Genomic DNA, 13,533 nt, shown 5'->3' with positions numbered 1-13,533 from the left:
CCCCGGTTCTTTTTATTCCTCGGGCCTCCAGAGATGCACCGGACCCAGTAGTCATTTTCACAAAAACTTTATTCATCTTCATTCATCTTCATTCATCTTCATTTAAGCATGCATTCTTCTAGAAGGGAAGACAAGGCCGGTGTCCCTCTGCAAAATCTTCACTCCTTTGTTCGTTACAGTCAGCTTTATAGAAGTGACCCCATCATAAAACCCCCATGGTGTGCTGCAAACTCTGTGTGTCTGTGTGTATGCACGAGCATGTGAGTGCCTGTGTGTGCACGTACCCGCGTGTCTATGTGAGTGCACGTGAGTGAGTGTGTGCGTGAGTGAGTGTGCATGTAGGTGTGGGTGTGTCGTAACAATCAAAGCAGTGTCTCTGTCTGTGACTTCCTGGGGGTCATAAAAGTAATCTCCTCACCCAAGCTACACCAAATTCTTCTACACAACATAGAAACAGAGTTAACATATTACATCTTGTTGTTTTACATTTACAGATCAGGTGGAGAGTCTCTTGCAAGCCTACTTCTAAGTTATGGCAATTATGAGTTTTTATTAAAGGTACAAGCATCAGCGTCAGCAACCCCCAACTGTAGCTTCCTGTCTCCTTTTATGACACCAGACCATAAATTCCTTTCTCTCTAAACAATTACACACACTCCCAGGCCTACAGCTAAGCCAAACTGAAACACAGAGACAAATCCTTTCCTGTTCCTGTGATCTAAACCAATTTAACACATTACACTGTAATAATAATTTTCTTGTACTCACAGTTCTTGCTGTGTCCCAATCCAGCAACCGCATGCTTCGGAGTACGTGCAGTACGTGTACTATGTACGGTGCGTACTACACGTACAAGAAGTGCGGAAGTGAGAGGCTTGTGAAATGGGACGGTCTAGCCTTCGTCGCGCTGCTCAGGTTGCCTAGCAACCTTGATACTAATGGCGTTATTTTTGTGACACGTAAAGAAAATTCTGAGCGCACGTAAAAAAAAGTTTGCAGGTGCAAGAGTTGCATTTTGAGGACAAATTTATTTTGAGCGAAGAAAAGCTACATTTGAGTGAACAAAATTCATTGCTGCGTGCAAAAACTGTATTTCAGTGTTTGCTATTATCCACACACACGCACAACAGCAGCCCCTCTTGCTCAGTTTTTGCCATTGCACTTGCTCACAATGTGTTGCTTGCGCACTCAACTCTTTCTCTATACCATTATATTTTTCATAAAACCAGCCAATCACAGACTTGGAAGCAAAAAAATCTGATTGGCTGTTTTGGTTTCCAATCAGCTAGAAGTGACGAAATGCAATATCCCAGAATCCATTTCGTCCAAAACACAGTTTGAAATATTACTTTTTCTGTGTCACAAAATAAACTTTTAAGATATTTTCATGTGAGACTGGTGCTGTGTAAACTTCAAATATCTGATCAATTTATCCCCACCCCAAAGCCAGGAGGGTCAGCATGTCTGTTTGCCCTGCATTTAAGTTAGTATAAAAAAAAGAATGAATGAGCAGGAGACTGGAGCGGGAGAGTGGAATCTCACACACACACACACACACACACACATACCTGCTTTAGACATGTACTTTGTTGTGATGGCCGCCCTACACAGGAAACTGTTTACTTGTCCCACCTCTTTTCCAACTCCGCATTTGATCTATAGAAAGGAGGTCACAATACATGACTGCTGAATTCATTCAACCTTATAGCAAAATGTCTCAAACTAATGCGGCCATCTGCTGCAACCGGTTGGGGTGAGAGAAGGAAAACAGGATAAAGACATGCTGTGGAAGAGAGACAGAGATTAATAACAGGTATGAATCAATGCAGAGAGGTCTATTAACACATAGTGAGTGAGAAAGGTGACTGGAAAGGAAAAACTCAATGCATCATGGGAATCCCCGGCAGCCTACATCTATTGCAGCATAACTAAGGAGGGATTCAGGGTCACCTGGTCCAGCCCTAACTATATGCTTTAGCAAAAAGGAAAATTTGAAGCCTAATCTTGAAAGTAGAGATAGTGTCTGTCTCCTGAATCCAAACTGGAAGCTGGTTCCACAGAAGAGGGGCCTGAAAACTGAAGGCTCTGCCTCCCATTGTACTACTGTATTAAAATTTCTAAGGGATCCTAGAGAGGTGCCTTTAAAAACCTAATTATTTCTCATGGCCTCCCTGCGTCAGTAGAGCTTTGGGGTTTCTGATCTCCCTGGGACTTCCAACCCAGGACGCTGCCAGTCCTGTACCCTCGTCAGGCATACAGAAGGGACAACCACACAGAGAACAATAAACACTGTACAATTGTATTCATCTCACACTTAATTTATCGACAGACACACTCAGGACACTTGTGGGAATAACTTAGACAATAATCCAATGTGCAGATTTCGATTCAACAGGTTCTTTTCACCTTTTATTTTAAGCCAGATGTTCCCTCAGTGTAAGCACTGCGTTGCCTTGCACAAATGAAAACTCCTGCCAACAACTGGGCGGGAACACCAAAACTGTAGAGATTAGAGCTCTCCCCCATCCTTTGATGTTGGCAGAAGAAGCACGACGAGACAATGGACTAGGTTCAACTTTTTATTGCAGACAAATTAAACAAATGTGCATTTGAAGATCAACAGTTACACACACAATCTGTGCTATGCCCTATGTTGAACTGAAACTTCCTGACTCACCACATTGTTCCAGTCGAGAGATAAGAATCCTGTGATCTACTGTAACAAAAGCAGAACTGAGGTCTAATAATACTAAAATGGCAGAATCTCCTGAGTCAGTAAAAGTTAAAAGGTCATTAAAAACTTTTAAAATCAATGAGGAATTTCTCGGGGGAGCTTCAGATCCAGCCCCATTTGTCTTCTGTCTTTTATTTCCTTTTTTATTTTTTTAAATTTGAGGTGACATTTCTAAAAATGCTTATTCGTTTTTTTCTGTGCCGTCTCTTTTGTTAGGCTGTCCTCAGCCCCCACCACTGTCCCCCCTGCCACCCCACCCACCCCGCCAAGTGTCCTTTGCTGTTGTATCCTCTGCACATTTTTTTTTTCACACCAAAAATGTCAGATTGGGTCAAGAGGATTAAGTCTCTCTTTAAAGGTTTAAAGGCCCCCCAGTGACTCCCCCCCCCCCCCCCCCCCCCCCTTTTCATTATTAAGATATAAGCACTTATCAAACTGTTTTCTCCCTTTCTGCTCCGAGGTCAGCCACCTGCAATGGAAGAATTAAGATGGGTAAGGAAAAAGATCACCAAGGCATAATTTAATCTCAGTAAACCTGTTTATTTCATTCATAATGGACAGAAGCCAAATGGACTTTAACAGAGGGGCACTGAAAATGTCTGAATGGCGAATCAGGAAACATTAATGACAAATGCTCTTTTTGCAGGCTAACCAGGCCAGATCAGCTGATGCTAACCTCCTCAATTCAGCTTTTTTGTAAATGAATTGTTCGGATGAATGAAAGGTTAAGCTCAGTAACAAGCATTGTCTTTGTAGGCGCAGACTTACTGTGGCGGGAATGCAGTCAGATCTCCACATTGGGGTCTGTGAATCCCTTTTTTCCCTCGTTTACAAGGACGGGTTTCTCTGTTCTCGTGTGCCAAACGAGTATCTGGTGAAAACCCCCCAGAAATAAACAAGCAGGAACATTAGTGACACGTCACTCTTTTAATGCACCTATACAGTCAGTCTGATTGTCTGATGATGAGATAATAATGCAGCGTCTTTACCTTACAATATAAAGTACCTCGAGGTAATTATTGTTGTGATTTCGCACTATATAAAAAAAAAATGTATTGAATCAAAAGTCAAGCAGACACTGAAATGCCAAAACCCGGCATTCTTTTTAATGGCCAGTAACTCCTTTGATGTCAAAAATAAGTTCAGTTGTATATATAGAAGCCTGGGAATGTGACTCTTCAACTGCTTTGATACATAATACTGTGCAGAATTCTTATCCCAACCATTTCCTTTCTTTTTAGTTTGCAAGGAAAATTGGAAATAGATGCAGTGATTTATTGAGTTAGGTGACTTTTTTAATGCTTGAATGAGTCACAAGTCAGTGAAATGTGTTAAAAAGGAAACAAAAAAGCTTCCCCTGAAAATCCTTAGAACTGAAAATGAACCAAAAACAAAAATAAATAAATAAAACAAACTTTCAAAAGTGTTCAGAAGTCCTGGGTAACTATTGGTCATGACTATTTGACCAATGGTTACATAAAAGAAGGAGAAACCCACCACGCAAGGCTTGAAAACACAGTCCTACATGATATCAGTAGAGACTTTCCTGCTGGCCACAATTGGTACTTTATAGCCTTGAAAACTGGATAGCAAATATAGTTTGTATTATGCTGTCCCCATTAGAATAAAAGATAGATAGATATAATTTTATTTCGAACATGCAAATATAATTGAAATAACAACAGAAAAAAACAAAAAACAAAACTTAAAAATCATCAAGTTTTCATGTATATATCTTTGTCTACAGAATGTGTGTGCTCGAAAAGGAGTAGGATGAAGTTTACACTTTTCTTGATCCTACCCCCTTATTTCAAATTTCATTGCTTACAAATCCATATCCAAAAAAGGAGTATTAGCCGGCTTAGTGTTAGTGTCGTTATTTTACAAGGCTATAGTAAGTTGTAAGAAGTACATTTACATCAAGTGCATGTTTGTGGTCCTTTACATTAGAGTTTTCCATTTCAGTTTTTACGTTACACCATTATTCCACAACATTTCCAATCACGTGGTTCCCAGCCTGTAAAACAAAGTAGTGTAGTGTTTAAGGCTTTCTGTCTTGTAGGATTTAAAATCCTCACATTGAAGTAGGACTGCCACGATTAGTCACGATTACGTTGAATATTAAAATCGTCGACGCTTGTTTGAAGCTTTGTAAGATCCCGAAAGATGCAGGAATAAGTAGAAGGATTTAAGAGTGTAATAATGGACTGAAACAGCAGTACTCCATGTCCAAGGATGCCAGTTGCCGTTAAACCCCGAAAAAGAAGAAGCTGTGTCCGGTTTCATAGCTGTGTCCAAATTTAGCAGCTGCATCCTTCGGAGGTCGCATTTGTAGGGCAATTACGTTACAGCGATGCAGCGAAGCCTGTCCAAATTCGAAGACTCCCCCAAACGTGGCTAAAAAATGCATCCTTCATTTCCCCAGATTTGAAGGATCCTTCGTGGCCCAACCTATGAATCCTAGAGGATTCATGGCATGGCCCAGCTAATTCCAGTTTCCAACAATGGCGGCAGCTACTTAGTTTTAATATTACTCTTGTTAATCTTACTGGGTCACAAAATAAACTTTTAACATATTTTCAGGCGAGAATGTAGCTGTGTAAACTTCAAATATCTGCTCAGTTTATCAAAACACCACATATTTGCAAAAGTGCTCCGGAGAGATGTCTGTTACCCACCAGCTCGATAGCTAGCCGGGAGCTCAAGGGTCAATAGAGCCGCCGAGAACGGCACAACTCCCAGCACATCATTTTCAAACCCCCCGTGGTCGTTCGCTACTCAGGTTAAACATGATATATAATTCACTTAGATAGTTTAAAAATGTTATTGTTTGGCTTTTTTCAGTGTTTTATTTGGATGCATGATCTGATTAGTCGACTAATCGCAAAAATAATCAGTGACTAGTCAAATATCAAAATAATGGTTTGTGACAGCCCTACAGTGAAGCAAATCCCTGAAATCCAAACCGCTCAAGGTAAGCTGCTTAACATGAGTAAACATGTGGAAAAACTAAACCCTAAAAACAAGGAAATTACCTTCGTACAATTGGCTGCTTTCGGCTCCAGGTCATTGAGTGTGACAAGCTCCTGGAGCAAGCTACTCTCCTGGTAACCTGCCTTTACCCAGTGAAGCTTAAAATATGCCTTTGGCTTGAAGAGGATGAGCCTCAGGTTGATCGCAAAGCCAGCCATGTCGATGGCAAAAGCCCGATGGGTGTCAAACATTATCTTCCATCCGTAGACCTTACCGGCTGCATTGACTTTGGGGGATTCGTACCTTAAGCCACCCACAAAGGCCACAGGCCACACAGAAACCTTCTGAGTCGATCTCATCTAGTGAGAGGAGAGAGGGGGGAACAGTGAATTAGTCAACTGAAAAACCATACATGACAGAAAAGCAGTCTTTGATCATCAGCTGCTGGCTTTACAGTAGACCACGGACCGAGGCTTTTTAGAGCTGCTGCTGCTGTTCATTCTGAAAGAATATTGACCAAGCTATTGTGGCCTGCAAAGCTGACATGCTGTCAGATGAAGGCAGATCACACACACGGTTCAACAGCTGCCCCACAATAAATCTCTATATATGGAGAGGTACCAGCATTGTTTTTCTGCTGCACTGAGTTTGATTAAATGACTTCCCTCATTAGAAAAACATACCTGTTATGGCTGCAGCAGCTCTTTCTCGAATGGCAAAGACTCGCTGAGCTGCAGACAAAGAAGTGCACAGCAAAATGTGTGATGCTGGGAAATTAAAGGATGGGGGGAGTTAAAGAAAAAATAATAAGAAGAAAACGGTGGCTCTCCATCAGTGCCAGTTGCTCTAATGGCTCTGCTACTTCAAACCTGAAAATGGCTCTGCTACTTCTTTTTCTTTGCCTCTCCATATAAACATTACTGTGTGCCTGTAAGATAGAGTGCCTCTGTGCATAGATGATAGGAGAACACATGGAGGCAATATCCATAACCATACTCTCCCTGTAAGAACAGAACGTGAAATATCGGCATAAGGACCAAGCCCATCATATGTTAGTGATGATATATAGTATGGTATTATCCCAACAGAGCACTTCACTCTCATACAGAGTGCAGACTTGCCCGTGGCTCCTAAAGTTATCAAAGGTGGAACGGGAGGTAGAGCCTCCAGCTCTCAGACTCGTCTCCTGATGAACAAGTTTCCAGTTTGGGATTGGCAGATGGCAGAGTCTCTCTGAGTCTGGTTCTGCTTGAGGTTTGTTCTTGTTATGAAGACCCCCTCCTCACTCCAGAGTAAGTGCTTGCTCACAGAGGATCATTGGGCTTTCCTCTATAATGCTGTGTGATCTTTTCTAAAGGTACTGAAATGACTGCTATTGCAACATTGTACTATTTTACTACAATTGAGCTGAATTAAACACCCAAGAATACTTGTTTATATGTGTATTTAGAGCTTGCGATTTTGTGCAAATCACATGCAAATATAGCAGTGCGCATGAGTTGATGCATCAGGTTGGTGTGTGATCTGATGGGCAGCTGGATCAGAGAGAAGAGGTTTGAACAGCATGAAGCAGCATTTTTAAGAATTCCAGTCATTCCTCTTATAGCTGAATGGCTGCTGAAGTTTAAGGCTTTTCTTATTCCCCCTCAAATACCCATCACCAACTCTGCACGTGGTTAATGTTTTGGAAACTCAAGTTGAGCATCTGAAAGATTAATGCAGCTTGAGAGTAACATATTTTTTTTATCTCTGGATAAGCGCTGGCAGCATATTTGCCAAGTTAGTGAAAGTGCTTTTCTGCTTAGCTTACAGCTTTAAGTTCTCTTTGTGTTCATATTGGAGGTGTGGACAGTACATTTTCCTATTGCTGCCAAAGAATAATGTGCATGTGCTCGTATGTTTAGTATGTTTAGTACTACTCTGACACTGACCTCCTCAAACAGCTCCAGGCTGTATGTGTTATCATCGTCAGCAAAGTAGACGATTCCAGGCTGGCTGTTGTTGGTGTTGAATGTCTCCCTCAACCACCGCAAGGCCAGATTCCGCTGCATAGTCCCTCTTGGAGGCTTGAGACCCCCAATGGCACTTCGCAGCTTATAGTTCCTGGGTGTCTCTACATTGAGGTGGGTGTAGTTTAGCCCCGTTTCTCGGAGGAGTCGTGTAACAAGAGGCGTTTTTCTTTGGGAATCTTCCACCAAGATCCAGTGCAGGTTGGGGACATGGAGGAAGGTGTTTGCTAGCCGTGTCAGCTCAGCCTTCTGAATGGGCCGGCTATATGTGGGCGTGATGATGTAGATTGTGGGCAACACATTGGACCAGGGCGGAGGTCGTGTGTACACATATTTTGTCTTCACCACCTCCACAATGTCCTTAGCTGTGGCACAGTATTCCTGGGAGTCCTGCGCTTGGCCGCCTAGGAATAAGAAGAGATGTAAGGCATTAGAGTGGCCTTGAGCTGCTTGTGCCTCAGGTGACTTAAACCCAAATGGGGTAAAGTGTGCCTGAGAGCTGGTGGTGGCGAACTGCAAGGCTGTCTGGAATGATAAAAATCTCTTTTACTAAGTGGCTGCAAAAAGCAAAAGAGTGAGAGGATAACCAGGTGGACTGTATTTTTACACATTTATTTCTCACCAGTCCTAAGAGTCACTGATAGAATTTTTTTCCATTTACCACTGCAGATTTCATTATCTCGTAGAAAACACAGTGGGCTGTATGTGGCCCATCATGTAAAATGAGTTTGACCTAAACATCCACATCTACATGTGTGCTATTACAGTCAGATTTGTGGGCTTTTGAGTCAAGCAGCAGTGCCATAATGTTGGATTCTGCCATTTCTCAATAAGGGCCTTAGGTGAAAACTCTTGTATCAAGCCATCAAGAAATCTGCAAGGCTCTGTTCACTGAAAATCTGCTGCTTTTGTCCATATTTTGTCAGTATCTTCTTTGCATCCATGAGCTGCACATACACATACTGTATGTTAGACAGAAAGAACAGTAAAGTGAAGGTTTCTCATGGAAACGCTTTCATAACACACCCTGTGTGGGTTTCCGGGCATGTTTTAATTAACATGACATAAAATTATGATGGAGCTTAAAGTGTTTCATCGTGTATCAGTGCAGAAACTGAGGTTTGTGAGCTAAGTCGATAGCTTGTGTCAGTGCAGTACATAATTTACAATTTGATGTGTGGGAAGGTGAGGCTCATTTTCAAAAGTCTGATTGTAAGAGAAATGATGGACCTGACCACAGAGTTTGCACATTTTCACTTTATTCTGGCTGCTGTTCCTAGAATCTTGGCTGCAGCTTTTCAGCTGACAGCCACACACAATAACAACCACAACCAAGGTCAGTGTGTCCCATCAAGGGCCCACTTCAAGTTTGATATTGTCATTGGAGTGCAGCGTGCTGCGTACCCTTTTGGCTGGCAGGGAGTGGAGCAAAAGTGTTTTGGTGCCAAACAGTGATGAGCAGGGTCCAGGGTAACACAATCAACACAATGGCAAGAATATGTCTTCCGTTCGGCTCAGTATTACCTGGAGGGAAAAACATTTTAGAAAGATGATAGCATGTGTTATCATTCTTCAAGTAATGTCACAGTGGGAACCTTAAAAAAAAATATTAAAAGCCGTTGTGCTTATTTGCACAAACGTATAACCTTCACCAGATCAAGCTAACATTTTTTTTTCTTTAATGAATCTCAGTTATTTGAAAAAAGGGAAATCACACTTGCAGGACATATATTATTGTTGACAGACAGTGTTTTAAATAGCATCTAAGACATTCAAGAACTTTGTCTTTATGGACCTTGCTGGCTCTCCACAAAGCAAAACCTTAACTGATTAAAACTGAGTAATACACTGTTAGAAAAAGCATCTTGAAAAAACGGTGATATTCCGGCAGCTGGAGCGCCAAAATACGACCGTATAATTACAGAAAATAACTCCTGCATAAAAATACGGTTATTTCCAGTAATGAAAATACAATTAGTTGCGCTAATTTGACATGGGATCTCGGCTTTTCCAAGTGCCGCTAAACATTAAATTAGGAACATGTTCATGTCATTAAACAATGAAATCATCGATAAATAGGAAAAAAAAAACATCCCAAAAAAACAGTAATATTCCGGCAGCTGCGGCACCAAAATACGACCGTAAAATAACAGAAAATAACTGTCCCATAAAAATACGGTCATTTTCAGTAGTGAAAATAGAGTTTGTTGTGCTAATTTTACATGGGATTCTGCATTTTCCAAGTGCTTTTAGACATTAAATTAGGAACATTTTCACGTGATCAAACAATGAAATTACCTATAAACAAGGTCAATGAATGTGGCAATATGAATCATAATACGTAAATGTACAGAAATATACAGTTAACAGTTGGTTTAAATAATAATGGATTGCATGCTCTGGGACAGAGGCGAGGCTGCTATAACGCACCATCGGCCCCTTTGGCCATGGGCAGTAGGTGAAGAGTCTTGACCAAGGACACAACGACCGAGAGTGTCCGAGCCGGGACTCGAACCCGGCAACCTTCTGATCACAAGGCGAACTGCCAACTCTTGAGCCACAACCGCCCTAACTAGCGCTGATAATAATACTTATGTGATGTAACACAAGCTTATTGGGCTCATGTTATATACTTTACCATAGCATTACATTTGAATTCAACAGTTCAATCTTTCAAATAACGGACAGATATTTGTGAAACCATGATACATTTGTGAATGTATTTTAACAATCTAAATATGCATATGTACAGACAGATACATTTAATAATCATGAAAATTATGTTTCATTACATTACAGTGATTTTACGTTAATTGACATTTGAAATGTGAAGTCACAGTCTATTTACGTAACTTTAATGATATTCTAGAAGAACAGAACAAAACTGTAAAATGCACAGTAAAATACATTCATATTAGGATTTTTTCCTACAGTGCAGCCATACCCGCGACCTTGTTGTTGTTAGTTCACATTCATTGGCCAATGCTTAGCGTCATGTCCAATGGCATGTCACATTGTTTTCATGGCCACACCCTCACCCCAGATGCAGAGGCCTATTTCTGTTCAGGAATGTTGTGAACGATTCCTACCTCTACATTTATTTTTCAAAAGATATAATTAGCACAACGTGGCCATGCAATGTTTTATATTGTTTCATGCAGACGAATCTTAACCAAGAAGCTCACAGAAAGAGGTTGAACTTGTTATTCAATCCCAAGCTAGTAGGAGGAGCCCTTTATTAAAACACTTGCTGATGCTACTATGTGCCTCAAGGTTCAACAACAGCACAACAGCAGTCACTCATGGTACAGCACTCTCTCTACAAAACAACAACTGTCAGTACCTCTGCACCACGGCGTAAACACAACATTCAAGATAACAGTTAAAAGTAACGTAACCATAAACAATAAAACAAGAACATCTAAACAGCAGCACATGTCCCAAGGCATGATGGGAGAGAACTAGTTGTTCCCCCAACACGCCACAATATGTTTTTTTTAGTTTTTATTCCTATTAATCATATTTTCACTTGTTACCTCTAAATTATTGAATCAGACCTAGCTAGGTGACATGAAATTTTCAGCAAAATTATAATTCAAATACTCCTTTAATTATTGATTATTCTCATTAATTAATAATAAAAAACAAGTACATTGTGTTTTACTATATTTACAGAGATGTTATGTTATTTAACCTTTGAAATGTAAGATCACAGTCTACTTATGTAAATTTAATGATATCCTAGAAAGACAGTACAAAACTGTAAAATATACAGTAAGATACTTTGACATTACTATTTTTTGGAACAGTGTAGCTTAACTTAACGCTTTCACAGTTTCTACTCAAGTGAAAGAGAACATGATTGCTCTATTACCTACACAGAATTTAAAGTAAAATATAGGGTCTGATTTTAAGCAGTAACCAACAAATTGAAGGTCAAACCTGTTAGGTTTATCTTAGCACAAACCTTCGCTGGAACAAACGAGACAACCTACTGCAGCAGCAAGACAAGACACCAGACAGAGCTCTTTGTGTGATCTCGGACGAGGGAGGCCGACAGCGGTCCAGCGCTGTTACTCCCACTTGAATCCCGTCAGACTCTCGGCCGGCTTTCCTGTAGCGCTCCTTTTTTGCTGTTACATGAATATGCATAGTTTCTTTGACGTGACACCTTAAACAGGTATGTGGGTGTGAACAAAGTATGTGCCTGTCTGTGTGCATGTATCAAAATATGACCCTGTGAAACCTGCTCAGCCAGGCCTCACGATGCTTTCTATTTATCTGCAAAGGATACACACCCAAAGGTTACACCATCATACTGAGAACAGACTTCACTCAGTGTCTGATATATAATGACTCTAGTATCAGGTTATGAGTGTGGATTCATTTTCATTTGTATTTCTGATTATGCTGCTTTTACATGAATTCAATTCAATTCAATTCAATTTTATTTATATAGCGCCAAATCACAACAAAAGTCGCCTCAAGGCGCTTTATATTGTACAGTAGATCGCACAATAATAAATACAGAGAAAAACCCGACAATCATATCATATGACCCCCTATGAGCAAACACTTTGGCGACAGTGGGAAGGAAAAACTCCCTTTTAACAGGAAGAAACCTCCGGCAGAACCAGGCTCAGGGAGGGGCGGGGCCATCTGCTGCGACCGGTTGGGGTGAAAGAAGGAAAACAGGATAAAGACATGCTGTGGAAGAGAGACAGAGATTAATAACAGATATGATTTGATGCAGAGAGGTCTATTAACACATAGTGAGTGAGAAGGTGACTGGAAAGGAAAAACTCAATGCATCATGGGAATCCCCGGCAGCCTACGTCTATTGCAGCATAACTAAGGGAGGATTCAGGGTCACCTGGTCCAGCCCTAACTATATGCTTTAGCAAAAAGGAAAGTTTTAAGCCTAATCTTAAAAGTAGAGATAGTGTCTGTCTCCCGAATCCAAACTGGAAGCTGGTTCCACAGAAGAGGGGCCTGAAAACTGAAGGCTCTCCCTCCCATTCTACTTTTAAATACTCTAGGAACAGCAAGTAGGCCTGCAGAGCGAGAGCGAAGTGCTGTAATAGGGTGATATGGCACTACAAGGTCATTAAGATAAGATGGGGCCTGATTATTTAAGACCTTGTATGTGAGGAGCAGGATTTTGAATTCAATTCTGGATTTAACAGGAAGCCAATGAAGGGAAGCCAAAACAGGAGAAATATGCTCTCTCTTTCTAGTCCCTGTCAGTACTCTTGCTGCAGCATTTTGGATTAACTGAAGACTTTTCAGCGAGTTTTTAGGACATCCTGTGTCATGGTCCTGGGTCGGTTCGGCCCAGCATTTTGAGTTTCTTATGTTTTAGTTTATTTTCTGCATTATGGATTGTTCTTTATCCTCTGGTGCTTTGATTGTAATTGTGTTCTGTTCCTTTGCCGTTCATGATGAGTATTCTGGTTTGGGTTTTTGTTAGCTTGCCCTCATGTTTAGTTTAGGTGGCCTGTGTGTGGTCTTCTCTGTCTGTCCATGATGTGACTGTGCTTGCTTATGAGTCTACGTCTGTGTCACTGTCTGTCGTGTGCTTCCTGTTTTATTCTGAAGGTCCCCGTCTCATGTGAGTATGTTCAGTTTACGTTTTCCCTGTCCCGTCAGCTCTGATTTCTCCCAGGTGTGTTCCCCTCCTGTCTCTCATCCCTTGATTACTGCCATGTGTATATAAGCCCTGTGTTTCCTTTGTTCTCTGTCGCGTCGTTAACGTCTGTTCACCCTCACGTTATCTGTGTGTTCCGTCTGCCTGCCTGCCTGTCTGCTTGCTTAGTT

The 13,533-nt window shown here is 41.1% G+C and overlaps 1 protein-coding gene across 1 annotated transcript; it reads right to left on the bottom strand.

The window, feature by feature from the left end:
- Positions 1-3,518: 3,518 nt before the first annotated feature.
- Positions 3,519-10,165, bottom strand: LOC134621445 (galactosylgalactosylxylosylprotein 3-beta-glucuronosyltransferase 1-like). The gene is made up of 6 exons (XM_063467954.1): positions 10,147-10,165; positions 9,114-9,240; positions 8,209-8,273; positions 7,639-8,120; positions 5,770-6,066; positions 3,519-3,605 (listed from the first exon to the last, which is right to left on the bottom strand). Exons 1-6 carry the CDS (start codon positions 10,163-10,165, stop codon positions 3,519-3,521), a joined length of 1,077 nt encoding a protein of 358 aa, XP_063324024.1.
- Positions 10,166-13,533: the final 3,368 nt, after the last annotated feature.

Source organism: Pelmatolapia mariae, linkage group LG3_W (genome assembly GCF_036321145.2).
Source record: "Pelmatolapia mariae isolate MD_Pm_ZW linkage group LG3_W, Pm_UMD_F_2, whole genome shotgun sequence".
NCBI lineage: Eukaryota > Metazoa > Chordata > Actinopteri > Cichliformes > Cichlidae > Pelmatolapia > Pelmatolapia mariae.
Note: the sequence above shows the minus strand (reverse complement) of the source record. Positions and strands in the feature narration are given on the sequence as shown.